Here is a 19,711-nt window from a genome sequence, read left to right on the forward strand (position 1 = left end):
AAACAGACATACTCCCTCCGTCCATAAATAGATGCCAAAAATTTATTTAATTTCAGATGTATCTGTACACTAAATCATATCTAGATACATTTAAATTTAGACAAATTTTTGGCATCTATTTTTGGACAGAGGTAGTATTTAGCTACATTTTACCTGCAGGAACCAGGTGATGTAGTACATGTTTGTCCCTGCCTAAATTAACCTGTGATAATTTAGAGCTTGGAGGGAGTAGCACATTTTTGCAGTTTAATCAGCAGCATTCTTGTAGGAGAGAGGGACCTACGCACGCACTGGATACTGAGAAGATCGACTTTAGTGCGTCTTCTGATTGATATACATAATCATATACCCGCAAAAAGAAGATGTACATAATCATATGCCATTTTGTGACTTCACCGCTTATATATGTGTTGGCTTATATGTCTGTTAGGCCAACCTCCTTCCATATCTTCTCCCCATGTCTGCCCACACTAATTCGCTAGCTTGAACACCTCGACGAACGGCCGGAAGCAGGTGAGGAAGAGAGAAGAAAGCAAAGCAATATAATGGCTTCCTCTTCGCTCGACACCGAGTCAGCCCAAGCACACAAGGCCGGCGACGGCGGATACACCACCGCAGCCACTGCTCACGCAGTAGACACAGGTTGCACACATGATCGGTCAATCAGCAAGCATATATATTCATCCGTTTGATCCAACGCCGCGATATCTCCACTCCTGAATATTGTGTCTGCTTGTTAACTTCGTGAAGCATGCATGTGGCAGATTCATGGCAGCAGGTTGGGTTGCTGCTGGTGACGGGGTTCAACTGCGCCTACGTGCTCAGCTTCTCCAACCTGATGATGGTGCCCCTGGGGTGGTGGTGGGGCGCCGCCTGCCTGCTCCTCGTCGCCGGCGCCGCCTGGTACGCCAACTGGCTCCTCGCCGGACTCCATCTCGTCGACGGCCACAGGTTCATCCGCTACAGGGACCTCATGGGCTACGTCTTCGGTACGTACGCATGCATACGCACGCCGCGTCTCTCGTCTCGTTTTAATAGCTCTCGCTCGTTTCTCCCCCAATGTGTATTGCAAGAAAAAAAACTACTCCCTTCATTTAAAAAAAGCTACTCAACTTTAGATATATTGGAGCAGTTTTTTTTGGAACGGAGGAAGTAGTATAAAATGTTGGCCCTGTATGATATTTTTATAGGCCTTTGCATCAAAATGATGCACAACTTTCACTTATATTACATAATTTTTAAATTTAGTTTACATGGTCTGATACGAGACTAGACTAGCGATAGTCCCGTGCACGAGACATCCCGTGCACAATATCATTAGATATCATCACGTTTCAATGTGTATGCTCAAACTGAAATACAATGTTTATCAATGAAACTTGGTGAAATAGATGGCACGACTCTTAAAGCAGGATATCGACCATAGAACCATGCACGAGACCTCATGTGCATAGGACAAACACATTTCTCAGCCTGATACAACTATCTACTTTCGGCTACCTCAGCCGCTTATATAGCGCAGTATATCTCTCTCTTTTGTTCTCTTTATGGAATCAATCAATGCGATACAGTTTATACTTTATTTTCTCTTAATAAAATTCGGCCTCCAGCTTTTAAAAATGTAATTAGTGATGGTGATTCATGGTAAATGAAGAAAATTAATGCATGCTATACTGCTATATATAAACCTCCCTTCATGGAAATTAATAAAGGTTATCTTGAAGGGACAAACATGACAGGAAAATGCAGGCTGACTCATCTTGTTGTTGTGAAGGGACAAACATGTACTACATCACCTGGTTCCTGCAGTTTACCACCCTGCTCCTGGGAAGCATGGGCTTCATTTTACTAGGTGGAAGAGCTCTCAAGGTATGTAATTATTTAATTATGTGAATTACTTTAGTGCATTAGGTTTGTAATTTTCGTTTGGAACCAAGAAAAACTTCGATACATGAAACACAATTCTATCTAATCGAGCGGCATGTCGGCTGCCTTAACCCTCAAAAGAAAACTTTAGTGCAGTTAGTCGATTATATGAATCATATCGCATTAGAGCAAGCAGCGTGTATGTTTAATTTAACAAATCCCAAAACTCAAATAATTGGCATGCGTTTTCACCAGGCAATCAGCGCCGAGTTCACCGGCGACTCCACTCCGAGGCTGCAGTGGTTCATCGCGGCGACGGGCGCCGTGTACTTCGCCTTCGCCTACTTCGTGCCGACGATATCCGCCATGAGGAACTGGCTAGCCACCTCCGCCGCACTCACCGTGACCTTCGACGTCGCCCTCCTGGCCGTCCTCGTCAAAGACGGTACTGATGAGTGATGACTGATGACTGATGACCATGCATCCATTTATTTTTTTCTTGTTGGTTTGAGATAGCTTATACATCCTTTTCTTCTCCTGTTAGCGAGGCTGCTAGTAGCACTTTTTTTAAAATGCTGTGACTGAATAACAGAAAGCGGTAACCGAGCTTTTTTAGTTTGACAGCGAAATCTCACCAAGTTCGCAATAAATATAATTTTGTGCGTGCGTAGGCAGATCGAGTAAGCAGACGGATTACACGATCCACGGGACCCAACAGGAGAAGGTGTTCAACGCGCTGGGCGCCGTCGCCGCTATCCTCGTCTGCAACACCTCCGGCCTGCTCCCCGAGATACAGGTGGGTAATTAACATGCATCTTCCATGCATCCAAGATGATGGTGACATGTTCATCTGACGATGTGGATGTGTTTCGTTTGACAAACAAAAACAAAAAATTATAGTCGACCCTGCGGAAGCCGTCGGTGTCCAACATGAGGCGCGCGCTGGCGCTGCAGTACACGGTGGGCGCCGCGGCATACTACGGGATCAGCGTCGCCGGCTACTGGGCCTACGGCGCCGCCGCGTCAGAGTACCTCCCGAACCAGCTCGGCGGGCCGCGCTGGGCGTCGGTGCTCATCAATGCCACCGCCTTCCTCCAGAGCATCGTCTCGCAGCACGTACGTGATCCCAATCTGTTCTTCAACCTCGCTCCTCTTACTCGATCCCGTTGTTCATCTTGTGCTAACTGCTAGCTGACCATGCAGCTGTTCACGGTGCCGATCCACGAGGCGATGGACACGCGGCTGCAGAGGCTGGATGAGGGGATGTTCTCGCGGCACAACATGGCGCGCCGCCTCGTCGCCAGGGCGGTCCTCTTCGGCGTCAACGTCTTCGTCACCGCGCTCTTCCCATTCATGGGCGACTTCGTCAACCTCTTCGGCTCCTTCGCGCTCTTCCCGCTCACCTTCATCTTCCCCAGCATGATCGTCCTCAAGGTGAACTCATTTTCGTAGCAAAGAGTGAAGGGATGGATGGCCGGATTTTTGACTTTGGTGTTGTGCAGATCAAAGGGGAATGCGACGGGAGATGGCACATGCTCTGGCACTGGGGCATCATCGTCGTCTCTTCGGTTCTCGGCGTTGCCACCACCGCCGCGGCTGTACGCCTGATCGTGCACAACGTCAGCGTGTACCGTTTCTTTGCCGACATATAGAAAGACACACCGGACGTCCAACACCGGTGCGCTTATGGGCGCTCAAGCGCAGGATACTGGATAAACATATGCACGAAGATTCAGCGCGTCCAGACGTGTCACGACTATACTAGTACTGTAGCAGAATATCTCATTCAGGCCAACTCGTGGGCTCGGTGGCATTGGACAAAATTAAGCAGTAATCGCCTCACTGGAATGGGGAAATATTAATTTCAGTTACTTCCTCCGTTTTTATATGTAAGAACACATTGTATTCCGAGGCAAAACTTTAACCAACAATTTGACCAATAGAATATAAGTTATATGACACAAAAAATATAGTTGGAAACATTTTCTAAATATGAATCAATAGTTTTTGATGACATATAGTCCATGTTTAGTTGATCACCTCGAAATGCGTTGTGGTCTTATATACCTTGAAAAACAAATAATCCTCTATCACCCCTCCTTTTTTTTTTTGATAATGGACACTTTATTACTCATCTAAAGCAATTACACCCGATCTCTGCATAGTTAAGATGCGCACACAGCCGTTCAAAGAGAGTTAATAATCTGGAGTGCTAAAAAAAGCGAATTACATATCAGGCATGAGGAAATGTAAAACGCCTAAGGTGAAGGCGGAGACCCAATCCGTAGATTATGATGCCACCCATGTAAGGAAAAAGTATCCCTCGCCGTGTCCTCCAACCATGTATAGACCTCCGTAAACATGTCGTGGTTCTCCACCTTCTGCAGTGCAGACCACGAACGGAGAGTAGTGGTACATCTGTAGATAACCTGCAAGAGAGAACAATTCTTATCATTAAAAACTTTATCATTTCTACACATCCATAGTGACCATATAATGGCAAGCGCCCCCACCCTAATAAACATTCTAAATATGTGATCGATCCCATGAAGCCAATTACCGAAGATGTTAGCCACACTAGACGGGGGATACAAATTAGAAGCTACTTGGATGCATGACCATATAGATCTGGCAAAGCGACATTGGAAGAACAAGTGTTTAATCGTCTCATCATGTTGACAAAAAACACACCGCGTACTCCCATGCCAATTGTGTTTCACAAGATTATCTTTGGTTAGGAATACTCCTCGACGCAAATACCAACCAAAAATCTTAATTTTGAGCGATATTTTCATTTTCCAAATCTTCTTGTTTTTATCAACCGGTATTTCTGATTGGATAATGGCATTGTACAATCAACTTACAGATAATTTTCCATTGAATTGTAAGTTCCAACGAAATTTATCTTGCCCTTCAGACAACTGGATGGATTCCAAACGCAATAGTAAGAGGTTCCATGCAAGAAGTCTCGGACCGATTAAATCTCGTCTAAACGTCACAGCCGGAGGTGAAATTGCCATTACTAATGCAATGGTATCACTTTTGCGACACACAATGCTGTATAACGCTGGATATTGTTCAGAGAGAGGCCTATTCCCTAGCCATGTATCCTCCCAGAACCGTATCTGTGATCCATCCTTAATAATGAAAGTACCATATCTGAAGAAAAATTTCTTCCTTGCCATTAGGCCAGCCCAAAAATTAACCAGTCTTTGTTAGAGCAAATATGAAACGAGCATGCAGAATCAAGGATCCACTCATCATTACCAGAAACACAACTAGGCAATCGCCATCAGAATTATCACTGGAAACAACAGCAGCCTTACCATCACCATCAGATTTGTTTTTCGGTTGGTAAGTACCATTTCTTTTCTCTTTGTTCTGCAACATCCAGAAATCATCAATATCGTGGTTAGTTTTCTTACAATATTTGCAGAATTTACCATATTGCCCCTTGGACTTTGAACGACCTTTGTCTGTCTTGCTCTTATCTCGGTTGTAGTTGTTGTTTATGTGCTCAGTCCTGCCTCGGAACTGCAGTGCTTCTGCCTTAGATGACGAACCCTCTGCATGCACCATAGATTTCATATTTTCCCTCTGCTGGAGGGCCTCATAAACTTCGTCAAGGGTTAGTTCATCACGGCTGTATAACCAGGTGTCTTGAAAATTCGTAAAAGAATTAGGAAATGAGACTAACAGTATTAGAGCGAGATCATCATCCTCATAATTTACCTCCATGGACAGCAAATCAGAAACGATTTCTCCAAAGATCGATAGGTGATTCATCATTGACGCACCTTCTTGCAGCTTGTGTGAAAACAACTTCATCTTCACATGCATCTTACTGGTTAGATCTTTAGACATGCAGATCGATTCTAGTTTCAACCACAATGCTATTGCATATTTCTAAGCCAGCACTTTCTACAAGATATTATTGGATAGATGAATCTGAATTAAAGACAAAGTCTTACGATCTTTCCTATTTTCATCGTCGATCCAGGTCTTAGCATCTTTCTTGCCAAATCCATCAAGATCTTCATGCAGATCAGAAGTTTGGGCAAGAATCGCCCTCATCTTCACTTGCCACAAAGAAAATCTCGTGGTGTAATCCAGCTGCGGTAGATCAAATTTCAAGGAAGACATTGATACGTCTCCAACGTATCTATAATTTCTGATGTTTCATGCTAGTTTTATGACAATATCTACATGTTTTGCTCACACTTTATAATGATTTTATGCATTTTCCGGAACTAACCTATTAACAAGATGCCGAAGTGCCAGTTCCTGTTTTCTGTTGTTTTTGGTTCCAGAAAGGCTGTTCGGGCAATATTCTCGGAATTCGACGGAACAAAGACCAAATATCTTATTTCCCCCGGAAGGTTCCAGAACACCGAAGGAGAGTCGGAGGAGGGCAGCAGGGGGCCCACACCATATGGCGGCGCGGGTGGCCCCCTGGCCGCGCCATCCTATGGGGAGGGAGCCCCGTGGCCCCTCCGACTCCGCCTCTTCGCCTATAAAGTCCCTCATGACCTAAAACCCCGATACCAATTGATGAAACTCCAGAAAGACTCCAGGGGCGCCGCCGCCATCGCGAAACTCCAATTCGGGGGACAGAAGTCTCTATTCCGGCACGCCACCGGGACGGGGAATTGCCCCCGGAGTCATCTCCATCGACACCACCGCCATCTTCATCGCCATTGCTGTCTCCCATGATGAGGAGGGAGTAGTTCTCCCCCGAGGCTGAGGGCTCTACCGGTAGCTATGTGGTTCATCTCTCTCTCCCATGTGATCTTTATGTGATCATGAGCTTTGTATCACTATTAATCTATGAGCTACTCTAGTGATGTCATTAAAGTAGTCTATTCCTCCTTCATGATGTAATGTTGACAGTGTGTGCATCATGTAGTACTTGGTGTAGGTTATGATTGTAATCTCTTGTAGATTATGAAGTTAACTATTACTATGATAGTATTGATGCGATCTATTCCCCCTTTCATAGCTATTGTTGACAGTGTGTATGCTATGTTAGTACTCGGTCTAAATTGCAACGGTCTATTATGCACTCTAAAGGTTACTTTAATATGAACTCCGGATGTTGTGGAGCTTGTTTACTCCGGCTTGAGGTGTGCTTTTGTAGCCCTACACAATGAATGGTGTTTGTTATCCAACAAGAGAGTGTAGAAAGTAGCATTTATTTATTCAGTTATGTGATCAATGTTGAGAGTGTCCACTAGTGAAAGTATGATCCCTAGGCCTTGTTTCTAAGCATTGAAACACCATTTCCAACAAGTTCTGCTACATGTTTGCTTGCTGCCATCTTTATTTCAGATTGTAATTACTACTTACAATCCTCCATATTACTTGTATTTTACTATCTCTTCGCCGAACTAGTGCACCTATACATCTGACAAGTGTATTAGGTGTGTTGGGGACACAAGAGACTTCTTGTATCGTAATTGCAGGGTTGCTTGAGAGGGGTATCTTTGACCTCTACCTCTCTGAGTTCGATAAACCTTGGGTGATTCACTTAAGGGAAACTTGCTGCTGTTCTACAAATCTCTGCTCTTGGAGGCCCAACACTGTCTACAGGAATAGAAGCGTGCGTAGACATCAAGCTATTTTATGGCGCCGTTGCCGGGGAGGTAAGGTAAAAGGTATTCACATCCTCCGACTACTAAGCTATTTCCTAGCACTGTTGCCGGTGTGTGAGTGCTCGAAGTTATTTCCTTTAGATCCTGCAATTATATCTTTTTGTTTCTTGTTTTTATTTTCACTAGTTAGGCTTAAGGGAAAACAACAAAAAAATTAGAGATCTTTATGAACTTTATATTGAATTAGGACATGATGTGTTTGAAGAAAGAATTAAAAAACCCATGGAACTTTGTTTGCAAAATAGTTGTAGCAATGTTATTAGCATGAACTCTTTGAACACTATTATTGCTAATGCTATGGAAGAATTTAAGCTTGGGGAAGCTGGTTGTGATATTTTTAGTCCCCCAAGTTTTGAGGAGAAAATTTTCTTTGATGATACTTTGCCTCCCATTTATGATGATTATAATGATAGTGGTATTTTGGTGCCACCTACTATGAAGGATAAAGTTTATTATGATTATACCATGCCTGCAATTGATGATGATTACAATGATGGTTGTGATAGTTTTGCTCCCACTACAATTAATAAGAATGATTATGCTTATGTTGGGAGTAGTAATTATTTTATGCATGAGACTCGTGATAAGAATTCTTTATGTGATAGTTATATTGTTGAGTTTGTTCATGATGCTATTGGAAAATATTATGAGAGAAGAAAATATGGTTGTAGAAATTTTCATGGTACTAAAACATCTCTCTACATGCTGAAAATTTTGAAGTTACTCGTGTTTTATCTTCCAATGCTTGTCATTTTGATCTTCATGAATTTATTTGTGTACAAGATTCCTATGCATAGGAAGCGGGTTAGGCTTAAATTTGTTTCATACTTGCTTTTTGATGCTCTCTTTGCTTCAACTCTCATCCTTATGTGAGCATCATTAAAATTACTGAGTCCATCTTAATGGCTATAAAGAAAGCACTTCTTGGGAGATAACGCATGTTTTTATTTTGCTACTGTTTTGTTGTGTCTTGAAGTTGTTACTACTGTAGCAACCTCTCCTTATCTTTATTTTATTGCATTGTTGTGCCAAGTAAAGTCTTTGATAGTAAGGTTGATACTAGATTTGGATTACTGCGCAGAAACAGATTTCTTGCTGTCACGAATTTGAGTAGCCCCCTCTGTAGGAAACTCAGAAAAATCTGCCAATTTTTGTGTGTGATCCTCAGATATGTACGCAACTTTCATTCAATTTGAGATTTTTCATCTGAGCAAGTTAAGTGCCTCTAAAAAATTTGTCTTTACGAACTGTTCTGTTTTGACAGATTCTGCCTTTTATTTCGCATTGCCTCTTTTGCTATGTTGGATGGATTTCTTTGTTCCATTAACTTTCAGTAGCTTTGTGCAATGTACAGAAGTGTTAAGAATGATTATGTCACCTCTGAATATGTGAATTTTTGACTATGCACTAACCCTCTAATGAGTTTGTTTTGAGTTTGGTGTGGAGGAAGTTTTCAAGGGTCAAGAGAGGAGGATGATACAATACGATCAAGAAGAGTGAAAAGTCTAAGCTTGGGGATGCCCCCGTGGTTCATCCCTACATATTTCAAGAAGACTCAAGCATCTAAGCTTGGGGATGCCCAAGGCATCCCCTTCTTCATCGACAACTTATCAGGTCACCTCTAGTGAAACTATATTTTTATTCCGTCACATCTTATGTGCTTTACTTGGAGCGTCTGTGTGCTTTTATTTTCATTTTGTTATCTTAGTTCTCTGAATAAATCTGATCCTATCATGCTTGTGTGGGAGAGAGACACGCTCCGCTTTTTCATTTGAACACTTGTGTTCTTCGTTTTACTTTTAATGTTCATGGCAAAAGTTAAAAGCTACTGCATTTATTGCTATTTGGTTGGAAACAGAAAATGCTTCATGTGGTAATTGGTCTATGGTCTCGAATAATTTGATACTTGGCAATTGTTTTGCTCAAATAGATCATGTTTAAGCTCTTGCATCATGTACTTTGCACCTATTAGTGGAGAATTACTGTAGAGCTTGTTGAAATTTGGTTTGCATGATTGGTCTCTCTAAAGTCTAGATATTTTCTGGTAAAGTGTTTGAACAACAAGGAAGACAGTGTAGAGTCTTATAATGCTTGCAATATGTTCTTATGTAAGTTTTGCTGTACCGGTTCATACTTGTGTTTGCTTTAAACAACCTTCCTAGCCAAAGCCTTGTACTGAGAGGGAATTCTTCTCGTGCATCCAAAACCTTGAGCCAAAACCTATGCCATTTGTGTCCACCATACCTACCTACTATGTGGTATTTCTCTGCCATTCCAAAGTAAATTGCTTGAGTGCTACCTTTAAAATTTCATTCCTTGTCTTTGCAATATATAGCTCATGGGAAAATAGCCTTAAAAACTATTGTGGTAAAGAATGTGTAGCTTATGTATCTTATTTCTTATAAGTTGCTTGTTGAGCGGTAACCATGTTTCTGGGGACGCCATCAACTATTACACCTTTGTTGAATATCATGTGAGTTGCTATGCATGTTCGTCTTGTCTGAAGTAAGGGTGATTTGTCATGATTAAATGGTTTGAGTATGCATATTGTTAGAGAAGAACTTTGGGCCGCCAAACAAAGCCATGTATCATGGTGGAAGTTTCAGTTTGGACATTAATCCTCAATCTCTTATGAGAATATTATCTGTTGTTGAATGCTTAAAACATTAAAGAGGAGTCCATTATCTGTTTTCTATGCTGTCCCGGTATGGATGTCCTCGAGTTGAGATCTATCAAAAACGAGAAATCAAATGCGATCTATCTCCTTGGGCCTTTGTACATGCGGCATAGAGGTACCCCTTTGTGACACTTGGTTGAAACATATGTTATGCAATGATAATCCATGTAAATCCAAGCTAATTATGACAAGGTGCGAGCACTATTGGTATTCTATGCATGAGGCTTGCAACTTATAGGATGTCTTATGCATAACACATATGAATTATTACTACCGTTGACAAAATTGTTTCTATGTTTTCAAAATAAAAGCTCTAGCACAAAAATAGTAATCCATGCTTCCCTCTGCGAAGGGCCCTTCTTTTACTTTATGTTGAGTCAGTTTACCTACTTCTTTCTATCTTAGAAGCAAACACTTGTGTCAACTGTGTGCATTGATTCCTACATACTTGCTTATTTGCATTCATCATATTACTTTGTGTTGACAATTATCCATGAGATATACATGTTGAAGTTGAAAGCAACTGCTGAAACTTATATCTTCCTTTGTGTTGCTTCAAAACTTTCTACTAAGAATTTATTGCTTTATGAGTTAACTCCTATGCAAGACTTATTGATGCTTGTCTTGAAAGTACTATTCATGAAAAGTCTTTGCTATATGATTCAGTTGTTTAGTCATTATCTTTACCATTGCTTTGAATCACTTCATTCATCTCATATGCTTTACAATAGTATGATCAAGATTATGTTAGTAGCATGTCACTTCAGAAATTATCCTTGTTATCGTTTACCTACTCAAGGGCGAGTAGAAACTAAGCTTGGGGATGCTTGATACGTCTCCAACGTATCTATAATTTCTGATGTTCCATGCTAGTTTTATGACAATACCTACATGTTTTGCTCACACTTTATAATGATTTTATGCATTTTCCGGAACTAACCTATTAACAAGATGTCGAAGTGCAAGTTCCTGTTTTCTGTTGTTTTTGGTTCCAGAAAGGCTGTTCGGGCAATATTCTCGGAATTCGACGAAACAAAGACCAAATATCTTATTTTCCCCGGAAGGTTCCAGAACACCGAAGGAGAGTCGGAGGCGGGCAGCAGGGGGCCCACACCATATGGCGGCGCGGGTGCCCCCTGGCCACGCCAGCCTATGGGGAGGGAGCCCCGTGGCCCCTCCGACTCCGCCTCTTCGCCTATAAAGTCCCTCGTGAACTAAAACCCCGATACCAATTGACGAAACTCCAGAAAGACTCCAGGGGCGCCGCGACCATCGCGAAACTCCAATTCGGGGGACAGAAGTCTCTGTTCCGGCACGCCGCCGGGACGGGTAATTGCCCCCGGAGTCATCTCCATCGACACCACCGCCATCTTCATCGCCATTGCTGTCTCCCATGATGAGGAGGGAGTAGTTCTCCCCCGAGGCTGAGGGCTCTACCGGTAGCTATGTAGTTCATCTCTCTCTCCCATGTGATCTTTATGTGATCATGAGCTTTGTATCACTATTAATCTATGAGCTACTCTAGTGATGTTATTAAAGTAGTATATTCCTCCTCCATGATGTAATGTTGACAGTGTGTGCATCTTGTAGTACTTGGTGTAGGTTATGATTGTAATCTCTTGTAGATTATGAAGTTAACTATTACTATGATAGTATTGATGCGATCTATTCCCCCTTTCATAGCTATTGTTGACAGTGTGTATGCTATGTTAGTACTCGGTCTAAATTGCAACGGTCTATTATGCACTCTAAAGGTTACTTTAATATGAACTCCGGATGTTGTGGATCTTGTTTACTCCGGCTTGAGGTGTGCTTTTGTAGCCCTACACAATGAATGGTGTTTGTTATCCAACAAGAGAGTGTAGAAAGTAGCATTTATTTATTCAGTTATGTGATTGCTTGTGACGGTAAAGCACTCGTCCGTTGGGAACCCCAAGAGGAAGGTGTGATGCGTACAGCGGCAAATTTTCCCTCAGTAAGAAACCAAGGTTTATCGAACCAGTAGGAGTCAAGAAGCACGTTGAAGGTTGATGGTGGCGGAGTGTAGTGCGGCGCAACACCAGGGATTCCGGCGCCAACGTGGAACCTGCACAACACAACCAAAATACTTTGCTCCAACTTGACAGTGAGGTTGTCAATCTCACCGGCTTGCTGTAACAAAGGATTAGATGTATAGTGTGGATGATGATGTTTGCAGAAAATAGTAGAACGAGTATTGCAGTAGATTGTATTCGATGTAAAAGAATGGACCGGGGTCCACAGTTCACTAGTGGTGTCTCTCCGATAAGATATAGCATGTTGGGTGAACAAATTACAGTTGGGCAATTGACAAATAAAGATGGCATGACAATGCACATACATGTTATGATGAGTAGTGTGAAATTCAATTGGGCATTACGACAAAGTACATAGACCGCTATCCAGCATGCATCTATGCCTAAAAAGTCCACCTTCAGGTTATCATCCAAACCCCTTCCAGTATTAAGTTGCAAACAACATACAATTGCATTAAGTATGGTGCGTAATGTAATCAACACATACATCCTTAGACATAGCATTGATGTTTTATCCCTAGTGGCAACAACACATCCACAACCTTAGAACTTTCTGTCACTGTCCCAGATTTAATGGAGGCATGAACCTACTATCGAGCATAAATACTCCCTCTTGGAGTTACAAGTAACGACTTGGCCAGAGCCTCTACTAATAACGGAGAGCATGCAAAATCATAAACAACACATAGATGATAGATTGATAATCAACATAACATAGCATTCAATATTCATCGGATCCCAACAAACGCAACATGTAGCATTACAAATAGATGATCTTGATCATGTTAGGCAGCTCACAAGATCCAACAATGATAGCACAATGAGGAGAAGACAACCATCTAGCTACTGCTATGGACCCATAGTCCAGGGGTGAACTACTCACACATCACTCCGGAGGCGACCATGGCAGTGAAGAGTCCTCCGGGAGATGATTCCCCTCTCCGGAAGGGTGCCGGAGGCGATCTCCTGAATCCCCCGAGATGGGATTGGCGGCGGCGGCGTCTCTGGAAGGTTTTCCGTATCGTGGCTCTCGGTACTGGAGTTATTATCGACGAAGGCTTATGTAGGCGGAAGGGTAGGTCAGGGGGCGCCACGAGGGGCCCACACGCTAGGGCCGCGCGGCCAGGGGGTGGGCCGCGCCGCCCTACTATGGCGTCGCCTCGTCGCCCCACTTCGTTTCCCTTTCGGACTTCTGGAAGCTTCGTGGAAAAATAGGATCCTGGGCATTGATTTCGTCCAATTCCAAGAATATTTCCTTACTAGGATTTCTGAAACCAAAAACAGCAGAAAACAGCAACTGGCTCTTCGGCATCTTGTTAATAGGTTAGTGCCGGAAAATGCATAAATATGACATAAAGTATGTATAAAACATGTAGGTATTGTCATAAAACAAGCATGGAACATAAGAAATTATCGATACGTTGGAGACGTATCAGCATCCCCAAGCTTAGTTCCTGCTCGTCCCGAGTAGGTAAACGATAACAAAGATAATTTCTGAAGTGACATGCTATGATAATCTTGATCAATACTATTGTAAGGACATGTAATGAATGCAGCGATTCGAAGCAATGGTAAAGAAAATGATTAAACAATTGAATCATATAGCAAAGACTTTTCATGAATAGTACTTTCAAGACAAGCATCAATGAGTCTTGCATAAGAGTTAACTCATAAAGCAGTAAATTCATAGTAAAGCCATTGAGGCAACACAAAGGAAGATTAAGTTTCAGCGGTTGCTTTCAACTTGTAACATGTGTATCTGATGGATAATTGTCAACATAAAGTAATATAATAAGTGCAAATATGCAAGTATGTAAGAATCAATGCACAGGTAACACAAGTATTTGCTTCTAAGATGGAAGGAAGTGGGTAAACTGACTCAACATGAAAGTAAAAGAAAGGCCCTTCGAAGAGGAAAGCATTGATTGCTATATTTGTGCTAGAGCTTTTATTTTGAAAACAAGAAACAATTTTGTCAACGGTAGTAATAAAGCATATGTATTATGTATAAGATATCCTACAAGTTGCAAGCCTCATGCATATTATACCAATAGTGCCCACTTATCCTAATTAGCTCGGATTTACATGGATTATCATCGCAATACATATGTTTTAACCAAGTATCACAAAGGGGTACCTCTATGCCGCCTGTACAAAGGTCTAAGGAGAAAGCTCGCATTGGATTTCTCGCTTTTGATTATTCTCAACTTAGACATCCATACCGGGACAACATAGACAACAGATAATGGACTCCTCTTTAATGCATAAGCATTCAACAACAAATAATATTCTCATAAGAGATTGAGGATTGTTGTCCAAAACTGAAACTTCCACCATGGATCATGGCTTTAGTTAGCGGCCCAATGTTCTTCTCTAACAATATGCATGCTCAAACCATTAAACTCATGATAAATCACCCTTACTTCAGACAAGACGAACATGCATAGCAACTCACATGATATTCAACAAAGTGTAGTTGATGGCGTCCCCAGGAACATGGTTATCGCTCAACAAGCAACTTAATAAGAAATAAGATACATAAGTACATATTCAATACCACAATAGTTTTTAGGCTATTTTTCCCATGAGCTATATATTACAAAGACAAAGAATGGAACTTTAAAGGTAGCACTCAAGCAATTTACTTTGGAATGGCAGAGAAATACCATGTAGTAGGTAGGTATGGTGGACACAAATGGCATAGTTATCGGCTCAAGGATTTTGGATGCATGAGAAGTATTCCCTCTCAATACAAGGCTTAGGCTAGCAAGGTTATTTGAAGCAAACACAAGTATGAACCGGTACAGGAAAACTCACATAAGAACATATTGCAAGCATTATAAGACTCTACACCGTCCTCCTTGTTGCTCAAACCCTTACTAGAAAATATCTAGACCTTATAGAGACCAATCATGCAAACCAAATTTTAGCAAGCTCTATGTATTTCTTCACCAATAGGTGCAAAGTATATGATGCAAGAGCTTAAACATGATCCATATGAGCACAACAATTGCCAAGTATCAAATTATTCAAGATATTATACCAATTACTACATGTAGCATTTCCTGTTTCCAACCATATAACAATTAACGAAGCAGTTTCAACCTTCGCCATGAACATTATGAGTAAAGCTAAGGACATATTTGTCCATATGCAATAGCGGAGCGTGTCTCTCTCCCACACAATGAATGCTAGGATCCAATTTTATTCAAACAAAATAAAAACAAAAACATACAGACGCTCCAAGTAAAGCACATAAGATGTGACGGAATAAAAATATAGTTTCACTAGAGGAACCTGATAATGTTGTCGATGAAAAAGGGGATGCCTTGGGCATCCCCAAGCTTAGATGCTTGAGTCTTCTTGAAATATGCAGGGATGAACCACCGGGGCATCCCAAGCTTAGAGCTTTCACTCTCCTTGATCATATTGTATCATCCTCCTCTCTTGATCCTTGAAAACTTCCTCCACACCAAACTCAAAACAACTCATTAGAGGGTTAGTGCATAATCAAAATTCACATGTTCAGAGGTGACATAATCATTCTTAACACTTCTGGACATTGCACAAAGCTACTGAAAGTTAATGGAATAAAGAAATCCATCAAACATAGCAAAACAGGCAATGCGAAATAAAAGGCAGAATCTGTCAAAACAGAACAGTCCGTAAAGACGAATTTTTTAGGTGCACCACACTTGCTCAAATGAAAATTCTCAAATTGATTGAAAGTTGCGTACATATCTGAGGATTACTCACGTAAATTGGCAGATTTTTCTGAGTTACCTACAGAGAACACTGCTCAAATTCGTGACAGCAAGAAATCTGTTTCTGCGCAGTAATCCAAATCTAGTATGAACCTTACTATCAAAGACTTTACTTGGCACAACAATGCAATAAAATAAAGATAAGGAGAGGTTGCTACAGTAGTAACAACTTCCAAGACTCAAATATAAATCAAAAGTGCAGAAGTAAAATCATGGGTTGTCTCCCATAAGCGCTTTTCTTTAACGCCTTTCAGCTAGGCGCAAAAAGTGTGTATCAAGTATTATCAAGAGATGAAGCATCAACATCATAATTTGTTCTAATGATAGAATCAAAAGGTAACTTCATTCTCTTTCTAGGGAAGTGTTCCATACCTTTCTTGAGAGGAAATTGATATTTAATATTACCTTCCTTCATATCAATAATAGCACCAACAGTTCGAAGAAAAGGTCTTCCCAATATAATGGGAGAAGATGCATTGCATTCAATATCCAAGACAACAAAATCAACGGGGACAAGGTTATTGTTAACCGTAATGCGAACATTATCAATCCTCCCCAAAGGTTTCTTTGTAGAGTTATCAGCAAGATTAACATCTAAATAACAATTTTTAAATGGTGGCAAGTCAAGCATATTATAAATTTTCTTAGGCATAACGGAAATACTTGCACCAAGATCACATAAAGCATTACAATCAAAATCATTGACCTTCATCTTAATGATGGACTCCCAACCATCCTCTAACTTCCTAGGAATAGAAGTTTCGCGATTTAGTTTCTGTTCTCTAGCTTTTATGAGAGCATTTGTAATATGTTTCGTAAAGGCCAAATTTATAGCACTAGCATTAGGACTTTTAGCAAGTTTTTGTAAGAACTTTATAACTTCAGAGATGTGACAATCAATAAAATCTAAACCATTATGATCTAAAGCAATGGGATCAATTTCCACAGTATGTGAAAAAGTTTCAGCAGTTTTATCACAAGCAATTTCAGCAGTTTTAGCAGGTTCAGGCAGTTTTGCAAGCTTTGCATTAAAAGTGGAAACATTGCCAACACCAATTATTTTACCATTGATAGTAGGAGGTGTAGCAACATGTGAAGCATTAGCATTGCTAGTGGTGGTAATAGTCCAAACTTTAGCTATATTATCCTCTTTAGCATTTTCTTCTTTCTCCCACCTAGCACGCAATTCGGCCATCAATCTCATATTCTCATTAATTCTAACTTGGATGGGATTTTCTGTAGTAACAATTTTATTATCAATATCCTCGGGTTTAGCAGCCATTTTATTAATTAAGGAAGATTGTGACGCAGACATGTATGAGATTCGGTTTTCAGCATTTGAAATCTTAGTTTGCAAACTTCAAGTTGATTTCCTATATTTTTCAACAAGGTAGATTGTTCATTCATAGTTTTAGTAAACAATTGATTTTGCTCATATTGTGATTGCATAAAGCTCTTAGTAGATCTTTCAATTTCTAGCATCTTTTCCTCATATCTACCATAAGAATTACCATAATCATTACCACTAGTGGGATATGGCTTATAGTTGTTGCCCAAATTATTCCTATTAGCATTGTTATTGAAATTATTATTTTTAATGAAGTTCACATCAACATGTTCTTCTTGGGCAACCAATGAAGCTAACGGAACATTATTAGGATCAACATTAGATCTACCATTCACAAGCATAGACATAATAGCATCAATCTTATCACTCAAGGAGGAGGTTTCTTCAACAAAATTTACCTTCTTACCTTGTGGAGCTCTTTCCGTGTGCCATTCAGAGTAATTAATCATGATATTATCAAGAAGCTTTGTTGCGGCGCCTAGAGTGATGGACATAAAAGTACCTCCAGCAGCTGAATCCAATAGGTTCCGTGAAGAAAAATTCAATCCTGCATAAAAGGTTTGGATGATCATCTAAGTAGTCAGTCCATGGGTTGGGCAATTTTTAACCAAAGATTTCATTCTTTCCCATGCTTGGGCAACATGCTCATTATCCAATTGCTTAAAATTCATTATGCTACTTCTCAAAGATATAATTTTAGCAGGAGGATAATATCTACCAATGAAAGCATCCTTACATTTAGTCCATGAATCAATACTATTCTTAGGCAAAGATAGCAACCAATACTTAGCTCTTCCTCTTAATGAGAAAGGAAACAATTTTAATTTTATAATGTCACCATCTACATCCTTATACTTTTGCATTTCACAAAGTTCAACAAAATTATTAAGATGGGAAACAGCATCATCAAAACTAACACCAGAAAATTGCTCTCTCATAACAAGATTCAGTAAAGCAGGTTTAATTTCAAAGAATTCTGTTGTAGTAGCAGGTGGAGCAATAGGTGTGCATAGGAAATCATTATTATTTGTGTTTGTGAAGTCACACAACTTAGTATTTTCAGGAGTACCCATTTTAGCAACAGTAAATAAAGCAAACTTGATAAAGTAAATACAAGTAACTAATTTTTTTGTGTTTTTAATATGGAGAACGCAAACAAGACAGTAAATAAAGTAAAGCTAGCAACTAATTTTTTTGTATTTTTTTTATAATACAGCAAACAAAGTAGTATATAAAATAAAGCAAGACAAAAAACAAAGTAAAGAGATTGGAAGTGGAGACTCCCCTTGCAGCGTGTCTTGATCTTCCCGGCAACGGCGCCAGAAAAAGTTGCTGCTTGTGACGGTAAAGCACTCGTCCGTTGGGAACCCCAAGAGGAAGGTGTGATGCGTACAGCGGCAAATTTTCCCTCAGTAAGAAACCAAGGTTTATCGAACCAGTAGGAGTCAAGAAGCACGTTGAAGGTTGATGGTGGCGGAGTGTAGTGCGGCGCAACACCAGGGATTCCGGCGCCAACGTGGAACCTGCACAACACAACCAAAATACTTTGCCCCAACTTAACAGTGAGGTTGTCAATCTCACCGGCTTGCTGTAACAAAGGATTAGATGTATAGTGTGGATGATGATGTTTGCAGAAAACAGTAGAACGAGTATTGCAGTAGATTGTATTCGATGTAAAAGAATGGACCGGGGTCCACAGTTCACTAGTGGTGTCTCTCCGATAAGATATAGCATGTTGGGTGAACAAATTACAGTTGGGCAATTGACAAATAAAGATGGCATGACAATGCACATACATGTTATGATGAGTAGTGTGAAATTCAATTGGGCATTACGACAAAGTACATAGACCGCTATCCAGCATGCATCTATGCCTAAAAAGTCCACCTTCAGGTTATCATCCAAACCCCTTCCAGTATTAAGTTGCAAACAACATACAATTGCATTAAGTATGGTGCGTAATGTAATCAACACATACATCCTTAGACATAGCATTGATGTTTTATCCCTAGTGGCAACAACACATCCACAACCTTAGAACTTTCTGTCACTGTCCCAGATTTAATGGAGGCATGAACCTACTATCGAGCATAAATACTCCCTCTTGGAGTTACAAGTAACGACTTGGCCAGAGCCTCTACTAATAACGGAGAGCATGCAAAATCATAAACAACACATAGATGATAGATTGATAATCAACATAACATAGCATTCAATATTCATCGGATCCCAACAAACGCAACATGTAGCATTACAAATAGATGATCTTGATCATGTTAGGCAGCTCACAAGATCCAACAATGATAGCACAATGAGGAGAAGACAACCATCTAGCTACTGCTATGGACCCA

The 19,711-nt window shown here is 40.7% G+C and overlaps 1 protein-coding gene across 2 annotated transcripts; it reads left to right on the plus strand.

Annotated features, from left to right (window-relative positions):
* The first annotated feature begins 407 nt into the window (after positions 1-407).
* Positions 408-3,816, plus strand: LOC127345276 (probable proline transporter 2). Of its 2 annotated transcripts, none has more exons than XM_051371721.2 (8): positions 408-642; positions 765-989; positions 1,725-1,869; positions 2,122-2,311; positions 2,538-2,662; positions 2,767-2,982; positions 3,070-3,300; positions 3,369-3,816. In XM_051371721.2, the coding sequence occupies exons 2-8, from the start codon at positions 769-771 to the stop codon at positions 3,516-3,518; spliced, it is 1,278 nt and encodes a 425-aa protein (XP_051227681.1). In that variant the 5' UTR covers positions 408-642; positions 765-768; the 3' UTR covers positions 3,519-3,816. The 2 variants fall into 2 exon arrangements, with proteins under 2 accessions (XP_051227681.1, XP_051227680.1); XM_051371720.2 differs by having other exon boundaries at positions 410-642; positions 1,775-1,869.
* Positions 3,817-19,711: the final 15,895 nt, after the last annotated feature.

Source organism: Lolium perenne, chromosome 3, assembly GCF_019359855.2.
Source record: "Lolium perenne isolate Kyuss_39 chromosome 3, Kyuss_2.0, whole genome shotgun sequence".
In the NCBI taxonomy this organism is placed as follows: Eukaryota; Viridiplantae; Streptophyta; class Magnoliopsida; order Poales; family Poaceae; genus Lolium; species Lolium perenne.